The sequence below is a fragment of the Nerophis lumbriciformis genome, linkage group LG03 (genome assembly GCF_033978685.3).
Source record: "Nerophis lumbriciformis linkage group LG03, RoL_Nlum_v2.1, whole genome shotgun sequence".
NCBI lineage: Eukaryota > Metazoa > Chordata > Actinopteri > Syngnathiformes > Syngnathidae > Nerophis > Nerophis lumbriciformis.
In genome coordinates, this window is record NC_084550.2 from 31,566,627 (window position 1) to 31,580,000 (window position 13,374).

The 13,374-nt window shown below is 43.7% G+C and overlaps 3 protein-coding genes across 3 annotated transcripts in view; 1 reads left to right on the top strand and 2 right to left on the bottom strand.

The window, feature by feature from the left end:
- Positions 1-13,374, top strand: part of LOC133583186 (uncharacterized) — a 163,160-nt gene that overhangs the window by 67,844 nt on the left and 81,942 nt on the right. The gene's annotated exons all lie outside the window — the stretch shown is intronic.
- Positions 1,069-13,374, bottom strand: part of LOC133583060 (cysteine and glycine-rich protein 1-like) — a 16,943-nt gene continuing 4,637 nt past the window's right edge. The window contains exons 3-6 of the mRNA XM_061937184.1: positions 10,862-11,030; positions 6,324-6,453; positions 6,154-6,247; positions 1,069-1,848 (exon numbers count right to left, since the gene is read on the bottom strand). Coding sequence (XP_061793168.1) covers positions 1,772-1,848; positions 6,154-6,247; positions 6,324-6,453; positions 10,862-11,030 — 470 coding nt within the window. The 3' untranslated portion in view covers positions 1,069-1,771. The remainder of the gene's footprint in view (positions 1,849-6,153; positions 6,248-6,323; positions 6,454-10,861; positions 11,031-13,374) is intronic.
- Positions 12,269-13,374, bottom strand: part of LOC133583049 (E3 SUMO-protein ligase ZBED1-like) — a 3,320-nt gene continuing 2,214 nt past the window's right edge. Inside the window, exon 2 of the mRNA XM_061937173.2 lies at positions 12,269-13,374. This exon is cut by the window's right edge and continues 551 nt beyond it. Coding sequence (XP_061793157.1) covers positions 12,275-13,374 — 1,100 coding nt within the window. The 3' untranslated portion in view covers positions 12,269-12,274.

Below are 13,374 nucleotides of genomic sequence, written 5' to 3' on the forward strand. Positions count from 1 at the left end.
AAGATGAAGGAGCGGAGAAAGAGATTTAAGCCTGCGATTCCCTCTTTCCTCATGGGGAACGTGCGGTCTTTGGCGAATAAAATGGACAAATTATTCGGGCTCGTCCAAACTCAAAAGGAGTACGCCGTGTGCAGTATCATGTGCTTTACGGAGACTTAGTTACACGCGGACTTCCCGGACCACAGCGCGTCTCTACCCGGCTTCACAACCTCACGGGTGGATACACACTCCTGAGCGGTAAGAAGATTGCCATCTTGGTGAAGGAGAGGTGGTGTAATCCTGGACATTTGACTGTAAAGGTGTGTTTGTATGCCAGACATCCAACTTCTGGCTGTTGGAATTGGACCATATTATTTGCCAAGGGAGTTTACCTCTGTAATCTTCATCGGAGTGTACATCCCTCCTTCTGCAGACAAGGCTGCTGCTTGCCACACCATTCATGCCGCTGTTGCCACGCAACAGACCAAACACCCAGATGCCCTCGTTCTTATTTCGGGTGACTTTAATCATGATTCTTTGGACTCAATTTTACCCACTTTGAACCAATATGTGCACTGTGAAACACGGTACAATACAACTCTGGACCTACTGTATGCTATGAAATGTCATTCTTATCGACTGTAAAGTTTACATTTGAATGACAATAAAAGTCTTAGTCTAATATATTGTAATATTGTACATAGTAATTGGGAATAGTTATAGTATATATTATATACAAATATACAGTATATTTTAATATACTATATATATATAATATGTAAATATTACATTTATAATGCTACTATGGTACATTTTTATAGTCTCCTTTATACCTTTTGTTTTCACCCTCTTCTTGTGCCCTTGTGTGCATTATCCTTTCCATCCTTTGTACCTGAGCTGTTGTGTGGAACAATTTCCCCTGTGGATCAATAAAGTGTGTCTAAGTCTATTTGACGTAAAGGAACATGATATAAAGGAACATCATTCGACGTAAAGGAACATCATTCTGCCCCGGGTTTCATGTGGTGTACTTTCCATCTGCTGCATCATTTCACACAGGAAGACCAAAGAGCACAAAGGTACAAAACCTTGGAATGAAAGAGTGCTGACTCAGGATATTTATTTAGTGTCACCAAGATGACATGTGACATGTGACGCACTAAAGCAGAGCAGCTTCCAGATGAAGAAGACAAGGCAGGAATGTCAAGATCAGTGAAGTGGTGGTCAGGACTCGACCTTACAAACCTTCTCTTCCGAAGTGATTCCAAAATCAGTCGAGTGTTTTTTTATGAATATTTCTAGAACTACATTTGACCTTAACAGAAGGGTTGTGCAATAAAATATATTATCATGTAATATTGCTGATCATGCATGTTGACGGCACATTCTAGTCCTGCACATCTGACATCGGCAAATAGCAAGGTAGCATCTTGCCAGCAAGCTCGGGACTAACATTCCTCAACAGTGCAGCTACTTAGTGGAAATGATGTTTTTACACGTAACATTATCAGGACAGAGAGTAGTTAAACATGCTACACTACACACAACAGGATGATACCAAGAAGCATCACTAACCACTAAGCTTTTGACTCCAAACAGTATCAATCAACACTAACGATACCAAGAGTAGTATCGGTGTATGGTCAATATATTTTTTCGTCTTGTGCCGAGGGAAGTGTTCTGAGAGAAGGTGCAATAGAAGTGAACTTGGACACACACAAGTAGGAAGGTTCACACGTGGAGGAGAAGAAGCTCAGTCCAACAACCCGGAGACGTGGAGTGGGTCCTGGCTTTACTGGGAGTGAGCCAGGGCTCCGGCACCTTGACCAAAACCAAACCCTTTGGGACCAAAGTTCTTGGCATAGCAACCTGCAAATACACACACAATCAATAGCAAAACAGGCTGACATAAAATACAAACATAAGTCAAGTTTGGAGCAGGATTATGAAAGTCGACCTATTGTAACTATGCGACGAACAGGAACTGCATGGAGTAAGATTCTTCAGGCTAGCAAGGTTAGCTTGTGTGTGTCTTTCCAAACCTAAGAACATCTTGAGACTATGTTGACATGTTACTCTACTACTTCAGGTGGCTGGACTTGACCTGCTCCAGTGAATTTATGTCCCATCTGATATTGATATTGAGTATTAGTCCGAAAGGCGAGCCACCGCCCGACCCACACCCCTGCCTATCGGCGCCCCCGATAGGCAGGGATGAGCATCCCGGCGCCCCCGGGATGCTCTTGACTGAGTGTCCCGCCGGGGCCCGAAGCGTTTACTTTGAAAAAATCTGAGTGTTCAAAGCAGGCCGGGAGCGCCTGAAAACCCCAGCTAGGAATAATGGAATAGGACTCCGATTCTATTTTGTGGGTTTTGCTCTCCATGAACTGGAGCTATGATTAAGAGGGACTGCTGGGGTCATTCGTATTGTGCCGCTAGAGGTGAAATTATTGGACCGGCGCAAGACGGACGAGAGCGAAAGCATTTGCCAAGAATGTTTTCATTAATCAAGAACGAAAGTCGGAGGTTCGAAGACGATCAGATACCGTCGTAGTGCCGACCATAAACAATGCCAACTAGCGATCCGGCGGCGTTGTACAGATGACCCGCCGGGCAGCGTCCGGGAAACCAAAGTCTTTGGGTTCCGGGGGGAGTATGGTTTCAAAGCTGAAACTTAAATGAATTGACGGAAGGGCACCACCAGGAGTGGAGCCTGCGGCTTAATTTGACTCAACACGGGGAACCTTACCTGGCCCGGATACAGAAAGGAATGACAGATTGATGGCTCTTTCTCGATTCTGTGGATGGTGGTGCATGGCCGTTCTTAGTTGGTGGAGCGATTTGTCTGGTTAATTCCGATAACGAACGAGACTCTGGCATGAAAACTTGTTACGCGGCCCGGTGCATTCGGCGTCCGAACTTCTTAGAGGGACAAGTGGCGTTCAGCCACGCGAGATTGAGCAATAACAGGTCTGTGATGCCCTTCGATGTCCGGGGCTTCACGCGCGCCACAATGAGTAGCCCAACGTGTGTCTACCCTGCGCCGACAGGCGTGGGTAATCCGATGAACTCCACTCGTGATTGGGATTGGGGATTGCAATTGTTTCCCATCCATTCATCCATTTTTCTTCTGCTTATCAGAGGTGGGGTCGCGGGGGCAGCAGTCCAAGCAGAGAAGCCCATACTTCCCTCTCCCCATCTACCTTGTCCAGCTCCTCCCAGGGGATCCCGAGGCGTTTCCTGGCCAGCCGGGAGACATAGTCTTGTCAACGTGTCCTGGGTCTTCCCCGTGGCCTCCTAACGGTCAGACTTGCCCTAAACACCTCCCCTGGTAGGTGTCCGGGTGGCATCCTGACCAGATGCCCAAACCACCTCATCTGGCTCCTCTCGATGCGAAGGAACAGCGGCTTTATTCTAAGCTCCTCCGGGATGGCAGAGCTTCTCACTCTATCTCTAAGAGAGAGACCCGCCACCCGATGGAGGAAACTAATTTCGGCCGCTGGTACCCGTGATCATAACCCAAAGCTCATGACCATAGGTGAGGATGGAAACGTAGATTGACCGGTCAATTTATTTCAGGTTCATCAAGTCCGCATTACTAAAGACGCCGCACCGATCATACAGGGAGCGGACCGCCACAATCAGATAGTCCGATACCTCATACTCTCTGAGCATTCCCCACAGGACTTCCCGAGGGACACGGTCAAATGCCTTCTCCAATTCCACAAAGCACATGTAGACTAGTTGGGCAAACTCCCATGCACCCTCAAGGACCCTGCTGAGAGTATAGAGCTGGTCTACAGTTCCACGACCAGGACGAAAACCACACTGCTTCTCCTGAATCCGAGGTTCAACTATCCGGCGTAGCCTCCTCTCTAGTATACCTGAATAGACCTTACTGGGAAGGCTGAGGAGTGTGATCCCCACCGCCCCCGATGTCTACGCAATGTTGCAGAGTCTTGTCAACCAAGACAGCCCCACAGCATCCAGAGCCTTAAAGTCTGGGCAGATCACATCCAACCCCGGGGGCCTTGCCACCAAGGAGCATTTTAACATGTGTAAGTGAGATTGAGGAGATCTTCAAAGTATTCCTTCCACCGATCCACAACATCCGCAGTCGAGGACAGCAGCACACCATCCTCACCATACACGGTGTTGACAGTGCACTGCTTTCCCTCCCTGAGGCGGCCGATGGTGGTCCAGAATCGCTTCGAAGCCGTCCGGAAGTCGTTTTCCATGGCTTCCCCGAACTCCTCCCATGTCGGAGTTTTTGCCTCCGAAACCACCGAAACCATACACCATTTGGTCTGTCGGTCCCAAGAGCCAAAAGGACCCGATAGGACTCTTTCTTCAGCTTGACGGCATCCCTCACCACTGGTGTCCACCAGCGGGTTCTAGGATCACCGCCACGACAGGTACCAACCACCTTGCGGCCACAGCTCCAATCGGCCGAGTCGACAATATAGGCACAGAACATGGTCCACTCGGACTTGTTAAAAGTTCTTCCGGAGGCTGGAATTTAAACTTTCTCTGACAGGAGACTCTGCTTGACGTTCCCAGCAGACCCTCACAATGAGTTTTGGCCTTCCAAACTTGGGACGGTATAGCTCGGTTGGTAGAGCGGCCGTGCCAGCAACTTGAGGGTCATTCTAGTCACTGCCGTTGTGTCCTTGGGCAAGACACTTTACCCACCTTCTCCCCGTGCCACCCACACTGGTTTAAATGTAACTTAGATATTGGGTTTCACAATGTAAAGCGCTTTGAGTCACTTGAGAATAAGCGCTATATAAATGTAATTCACTTCACACTTCACTTCACTTCACTTCCAGGTCCGTCCGCCATCTTCCCCCACCATCGGAGCCAACTCACCACGAGGTGGTGATCAGTAAAAAGCTCCGCCCCTCTCTTCACCCGAGTGTCCAAAACATGAGACTGCAAATCCGATGACACAACTATTAAGTCGATCATGGAACTGCTGCCTAGGGTGTCCTGGTGCTAAGTGCACACATGAACACCCTTATGTTTGAACATTGTGTTTGCAATGGACAATCTAATTCCAAAACAAAACATCACTCAAGTTTAAAATCCGGGCGGCCATTCTTCCCAAACACGCCTTTCCAGGTTTCACTGTCGTTGCCAATATGAGCATGAAAGTCACCCAGTAGAACACGGAAATCACCTGAGCGAGCACTCTCCAGTATTCCCTCGAGGGAATCCAAAAAGGGTGGGTACTCTGAGCTGCTTTTTGGTGGTAAGCACAAACAACAGTCCCCCAAAGACGGAGGGACGCTGCCCTGTCGTCTACTGGGTTAAACTCCAAATGTGCAGGCTTTGAGCCGGGGGCAACAAGAATTGCCACCCCACCCCACCTGGCTCCAGTGCACTTGCTGTGCGTCGAAGTGAGTCCGACTATATCTAGCCGCAACTTCTCCACCTCGCACACCAGCTCAAGCTCCTTCCCCCCAGCAAAGTGATGTTCCACGTCCCAAAAGCTAGCTTATGTAGCTGAGGATCGGACCGCCAAGTGCCCTGCATTCGGTTTCCGCCCAGCTCACATTGCAACCGACCTATATGGGCCCTCCTATGAGTGGTTAGTACATTGAAAAGGGGACCTACGTTGCCTCTTCGGGCTGAGCACGGCCGGGCTCCATGGGGACAGGCCTGGACACCAGCCGCTCGCCATCTTGCCCCACCTCCGGGCTTGCCTCCAGAGGGGGGCCCCGGTGACCCGCATCCAGGCGAGGGAAATCTAAGTCCTTGTTTTTTCATTTCCATAATGGTTTTCGAGCTGCTCTTTGTCTGATCCCTCATCTAGAACCTGTTTGTCTTGGGAAAGCTCCTAAGATAATTGGGACGCTCACATTCCTCTACCACGATAAGGTGGCAGCTCAGAAAGGAGATAATCAACAATAACAAAAAAAGTTATCAGCTTGTACAAAAAAGCACAAATGTGTTGTAAGGGTGTTTTTCATACCTATCATTATTCTCTGAGTACTAGGCTAAAAATTGTATGATTCCACACTCCAACATAAAGTAAGATTCATCAAGTTAATGGACAAATACTCCAGGCTCCAACACCGGTGTGGTATGGGAAGTGAACAAGTTGACCTTCAGTAGAATGAAGATTTTTGGTAGTGTAGTATTTGTGGTAGTACAGTGCAGTACAATACATACCTTTACAGTAGATGTCACCGTCCCTGTCAGCCAGCGTGGTAGACTCCAGTCCTTTTCCGCAGTTGGCACAACGGAAGCAACCTTTGTGCCACGACTATAAAGAGAAAGCAAAAGTACATATTTGTGAAAATGATCATGTTGACATTAAGAATAGTCCTAATCTTCCTTACTTTGCCGGCGCCAATGACCTTCTCGGCCGCATACACGGTTTTTTCGCATCGTGGGCACGCGTCAGAGCTGCTGGCTTTCATGGCAAACTTGGAGGTGTTGGGGTTATTGGTAGGACGGTGTGGAGATTCTCTGTCAAAAACATCCAGATTGTCATTTCAGGGTGTTCATTCGTTCGCAACTGGACTGTTTGGTTTGTCTTGGAAGACGTTTCGCCGCTCGTCCGAGTAGACTTAGATTGGTCGGATCAAGTCCAACGGAGCCTCAGAGTAAAACTTGATCAGTTAATCTTCAAATTGCAAAATATCTTGCCTGAGGAGGTCAGGGAAAAGGTGACACATTTCACAATCAAAGCCTAACTTGGACAACACAACAAAGAAGCTTCAAAAAGTATAACTTAGTAAGAACACCTCCACACCGCAAGCCCTCATTTGGAGGCAAAGAACTGGGAACTCAACGGATAATGAATCACACAATAGATGAGAACCTTTATTTAACCAGATAAGAAATTCTTATAATTTCTTATCTGGTTAAAAAAAGGTTCTCTCTACAATAGATGGGTAAAGAATTTGTCCACCATAAATCTTACCCAACCAGAAAACGATGTATTGGCGAAAGGGTTAAACATTGCCATGACGCCACATCAGGTTCCTACAGTTGATTTGATCACAGCGACGGAATCAGCCATTAGGAAAAACAACCTAACAGAAACTGAAGGTGAGCAAATACGGCTGAAAGTGACTGCAGCTCTTTCTAATGCCAAAACCTCCACCCCAAACCTCTCCTTGGAGGAGAGGAAGGCAATAAGATCACTGAGCAAGGATGAAAACATTACGATCCTGCCAGCCGACAAGAGGAGCTGCACAGTCATCCTCAACACAACTGACTACCAAAACCAGTTGCTTACACTCCTCAAAGACTCCAACACATATGAAATACTCAAAAAGGACCCCACAAGTGGATACAAGAGAAGAATCATTGAATGCTTACAAACTCTAAAAAGTCAGAAGCCATCAACCAAACATTGTATTACCGCTTATACCCACAAGAAACCATCCCTGGTATTTATGGCCTTCCAAAAATACACAAAGATGGGGCTCCCCTCAGACCCATTGTCATTAACTCTGTGACATACACTATTGCTAAGTATGTGGCCAACATCATGTCCAAAACTCCAAGGACTTTGTAGCGAAGATCAGAGATCTGAAACTGGACAAAAATGAAACTAGTTTCATTCGACGTCACCTCTCTGTTCACCTGTATTCCAACCCAGGATGCAGTAGAGACAGTGAGGCAACGTCTACTAGGTGTTTACACTTTACAGGATAGATCCACACTAAACCCAGAACAGATTTGCCTTTTGCTGGAACTTTGCCTTAACACAACATACTTTCAATCCATGGCAACCTTTTACCCAAAAAAACATGGTTGTGCCATGGGATCACCTGTATCCCCAATAGTAGCAAGCCTTTACATGGAGGACATGGAAAAGAGAGCTTTGAACTCTATTAAGGAAACAGCACCACGTCCTTGGTACAGATATGTGGATGACACATGGGTGAAAATCAGAAACCAATAAGTGCAAGCCTTCACCGAGCACATGGACTCAGTAGACAAAAACATCAACTTCACACGTGCGGATGTCAACGACAGGAAGTTGCCTTTTTTGGACTGTGATGTCGGGGTTTACCGAAAACCCCACACATACCGAGCAATATCTACTTTTTGACTCACACCACCCACTGCAACACAAACTGGGCGTTATCAGAACCCTACAACACAGAGCTGATGACGTCCCTACAAGCCCACAGGCCAAAGACAAAGAGCATAGGCATTTGAGGGAAGCCTCCAAATCTGTCACCCCAGTTGGTCGTTTGTGAAAAGTGCATCCAGTTCCAGAAATAACAAGAACAGAGTGGATGAGGATGAACATATTGTCATTCCATAAGTATCAGGTCTATGTGAGAATCTCAGAAAAATGTTTTCCCCACACAACATCCCAGTACACTCCAAACCAGGCAACACCCTGAGACAGAGACTGGTGAATCCTAAAGACCGGACACCCCACACCCACACAAACAATCTGGTGTATGCTATCAAGTGTAATGATGAATGCACTGATTCATATATTGGGGAAACAAAACAACCACTAAGACGACACATGGCACAGCATAGACGGGCAAGCTCTTCAGGTCTAGACTCAGATGTCTACCTGCACCTCAGGGAGAAACAACACACCTTTGACAACAATCATGTACAGATTGGGGACAGGAAGGATGGATGGTAGGAAAGAGGAGTGAGGCAAGCCATCTATGTCCATCCATCCATCCATCCATTTTCTACCGCTTGTCCCTTACGGGTCTATGTCAAGGTTGAAAAACCATCCCTGAACAGAAGAGGTGGTCTCCGACACCACTTGTCTCCCACATATAACACTGTCCTTTCAACCATTCCTAAGGGACTCTGCAATTAACAAATAACAGGAGTTAGAAACATTCTAACGTGGGGGATTCCGACTATTTTGGACTGGTAGTAGTCGATCCACAGTGATGGTTCTGCCACACAATACCTCAATGCTAACAAGGGGAAGTTCACTTCACTTCAACGACTGTCCTTGGCTTTGACAGTTAGGATAGCTCGTTTGCATCTCAACAGTTGTTTTTCTCACTACAACAGGGCAAAACCATCCTTGCGCAGGCACACCGTCCTGGTTTTGGAGTATGAATATCTGTGGTTTTAGCACCAGCCAGTCTAAGACTAGATGTGACCAATATAAGTCTAAGACTAGATGTGACCAGTCTAAGTCTAAGACTAGATGTGACCAGACTAAGTCTAAGACTCGATCCGACCAAATTAAAGTTAAAAGTTAAAAGTACCAATGATTGTCACACACACACTAGGTGTGGCGAAATTATTCTCTGCATTTGACCCATCACCCTTGATCACCCCCTGGGAGGTGAGGGGAGCAGTGGGCAGCAGCGGTGGCCGCGCCCGGGAATCATTTTGTGGTGATTTAACCCCCATATGCAACCCTTGATGCTGAGTGCCAAGCAGGGAGGTAATGGGTCCCATTTTTATAGTCTTTGGTATGACTCGGCCGGGGTTTGAACTCACAACCTACCGATCTCAGGGCGGACACTCTAACCACTAGGCCACTGAGTAGGTGTCAAATTAAGTGCAAGACTAGATGTGACCAATCTAAGTCTTAGACTAGATCTGACCAATCTAAGTCTTAGACTAGATCTGACCAAACTAAGTCTAAGACTAGATCCGACCAATCTATGTCTAAGACTAGATGTGACCGATCTAAGACTAGATGTGACCAGTCTAAGTCTATGGTCATGAACTGATGAAGTCTACTTTTGTCCCAGTCGGCCTTGTTATCGTATCATGAAAGTATTTATCTACCCAGTCGGCCCTGTTATCGTATCATGAAAGTCTTTATCTATCAAAGTCAGTGGGCGGGCCTGACACTAATTAGTCCAATCATTGCAGAGTGGAAGTGCCCAGGAACCAATCAGGTGTTAGGATCTGCCCACTGACTTTGATGAGTTTGACAGATACAAACATTCATGACGCGCTGACAAACTCAATAAATGAACGGATCTTTGAATAATTAATTAAATGTGTCATAAATTAATAAATCATGAAATATTCAAATCTTTATTTAAATGGTGAAATATTTAAATTGTGAAATAATAACCAACATGTATTTAATTATTTAAATGTAACGCATTTATGTATTTAATTCCTATTAGATAATGACTTAAATGAGAAATAATCATGTCATTAAATAATAAAATCAGTATTAAAATCATAAATGTATTAAAATTATTAAATATAACGTATACATCTATTTCATTCCAGTTACCAATAAATAATTAATCAAATTGTACCCTATTTGTAAATGTATTTCATTATTAAATGTAACACATTTATGTATTTAATTCCAATTAAGTAATGACCTAAATGTTTCATTAATCATGTTTTTCAATAATAAAGTATTAAAATATAAAAATAAAAATGTATTAAAATTATTAAATATAACACATTTATGTATTTAATTCCAAATAAATGACTTAAATGTGTAATAATCATGTCATTCAATAATAAAATAAGTGTTAAAATATAAAAATAAAACATAAAAATGATTGAATATAACACATGTATATTTTTAATTCCAATTACCATTATTGACATATTTAGGTAATCATTTCAATTTTAATTGAATGTTATCCCATAAGTAAATACATCATGAAATGTTGAAATCAATATTTAAATGGTGAAATAATTAACTCCTGTTATAATTAAATCAATAATGAATTATTATGTAATTTTAGATTTAAAAAAATAACGCAGGCACGTTTTTAATTGTAATTTAAATTAATTAATGACACATTAAGTAATTAAAGACATTTATTTAACTTTGTCCAATTTGACCTCTCATTGTTATTGTCAAAAATGTTTATTTTCTTGTGGCCGTTCTCCTTTTTGTTGTACGTGATACCAAGTATCTACTTCCTGTCAAATGTCTTCTTACGCTTCATGCTGGATTCCCAGTCTCTCTCCCGTGTCCATGTTGAGGGTTCCTGCTCCTCCTCCGTAGCCGTAGCCTTTGGGCCCGTACTTCTTGCCGTAGCAGGACTTGCAGTAGATCTGGTCCACGTGCACGGCCACTGTGGTGCTGTCCAGGTTCTTCTTGCACACCACTGACAAGCACACATTGAAAACAAGTCCCGGTGACAAGTGACTCCGATAACACAAAGCTTTTTTCTTTAAAACTGTCATTGCTAAAAAAATAATAATAATGAATCAAAATCAATGTTGTTATAAATTATGAAACTTGGATTTTGGGAGCGTAACGGCTACCATAGTCAGGCGTACTGTGCTTCCACAAACGATATTTGTATGGTGTGTGTATAAAGATACCATAGTCAGGCGTACTGTGCTTCCACAAATTATATTTGTATGGTGTGTGTATAAAGACCCCAACATGGTTTCTATTAGCAGACATATAATCTGGCGTTTTGTTTCGGGATATTATGAAAAAAACAACTTTTGATGATGTTATGTATTTGGGATCTGCATAAGTCATAAAATTGAGTATTTTAGTCCATGCCGACGTCGTAGTTGCAAGGCTGTCTTCTTGTTATGGGACATATGTAGGGCTGCAGCTAACGATTATTTTTCTATCGATTAATCTATAGATTATTTTTTCGATTAATCGGTTAATCTATAGATTATTATTTTTTCGATTAATCTATAGATTATTTTTCCTTTTACCGATTATTTTTTTTATTTAAAATTAAGATGAAAAAAATAAATTTAGGCCAGTTTTTTCAAAAGGCATGGCTTTTATTTACAAAAAAAAAAAGTATGGCCACTCAGTCAACATTGAAAACATGGCAAAACATTCTGTAACACTGTAAACATTTGTGCCAATCTAAATATTCTGGAGCACTGTAAACATTAAGTATTGCTTTTAAAATGTGCAAAATAAACATCCAGTCCAACACAGTACACTATAACCAATTCTACTCATTCCAAATCAAATCAAATCAAATCAACTTTATTTATAAAGCACATTTAAAATTTACCACAGGGGTAGCCAAAGTGCTGTACAATGAGCAGGTTAAAAGATAAAACGAGTACCGAGCAAACACAACACAACACAAACAGAACATGATAAAAATAAATAATTAAAATAGAATTAATAAAAACATAAAAACATAAAAACAGGATCACAGCAGGTGTATTATGGGGCGCCATTGCAGGATGGATATCACTCAGTGTTAAAAGCCATGGAATAAAAGTATGTTTTTAAGAGAGATTTAAAAACAGGAAGAGAGGAGGCTTGTCTAACACTCAGGGGTAGGTCGTTCCAGAGCTTGGGAGCAGCAACGGCGAAAGCTCTGTCACCTCTAAGCTTCAGCCAGAGGAGTCCAGTGAGTGACTAACAGTTGTAATGAAGAAAGGTTAGCATGTCTACATGCTCTGGGGTGAGGCTGGTTCTTTTCTTGTTTACAATATTCCCAGCAGCTGAAAATAGGCGCTCAGAAGTGGTCGATGTGGCTGGAACTGAGAGGTAAGACCGAGCCAGCATTGCCAGATTTGGAAACCTTGCCTGATGTTCTTTCCACCATTTTAATGGGTTTTCATCCTTGGAAATGGGGGATTCTCCAAAATAAGACACTAACTCGTTTCTGACCATTTCAGCATCATTACTGTCATTGTTGTCTTCCTCATTGTTGCTGAGTTCATCTGAATCTGAGCCAAGAAGTGTGTCTAGTAAAGATACAGGCCGCCTGTCAGCATCTGGTCTTTCCACTTGCATTGCTGTGCCCTGTTGAGCGTGTGTCTCCTTTTCCCTTCTTTTCTCCTCCAGAACTATTGCATGCAGCTTGTATTGAACTTTTAAACACTCATCTGCAGTCAGGAATTTCAGCTTCCTGAATCGTGGGTCAAGTGCAGCTGCTAATATGCACACATTTGGTCCATCATCTTTGAATGTGGTCTCGGCTTCCCACCTGGATGTTATCTCACGTGCAGCAGTGACCTGGAAACACTTGATTGATGCATTTTCAAAAGCAGTTTGTGTAGCCTTCCGAAGCCCTTTGACCAGCAGAGGGACAGCGGAAACTGTTACATAAGATTCTCCACTCAGGTACACAGTTGCACATTCAAAAGGTTTCAGAACTTGTTCAAGTTCTTCAAGCAAGCTCCACTGGTCAGCCTTAAGATCCAGAAAATGCTTCCCTCTTTGAGTGACCTCCGGATCTGACAGAGTTGCTGTTATTGGCCACCTCTGCTTAAGCAGGCGACTAATCATGTAAAAGGAACTGTTCCATCTCACAGACACATCTTGTATGAGGCTGTGGTCTGGAGAACCCATTTGTTTTTGCTTAACCTTTAGTTTTGTACTGGATAGCTCACTTTTTCTGAAGTGCTCGACCAAACTTCTTGCTGCTCCTAAAGCTCTGCTGATGTGGTTGTCCTTTAGAGCATGGTTAACTACAAGCTGTAGAGTATGGCCAACACATCTGAGGGATGAAA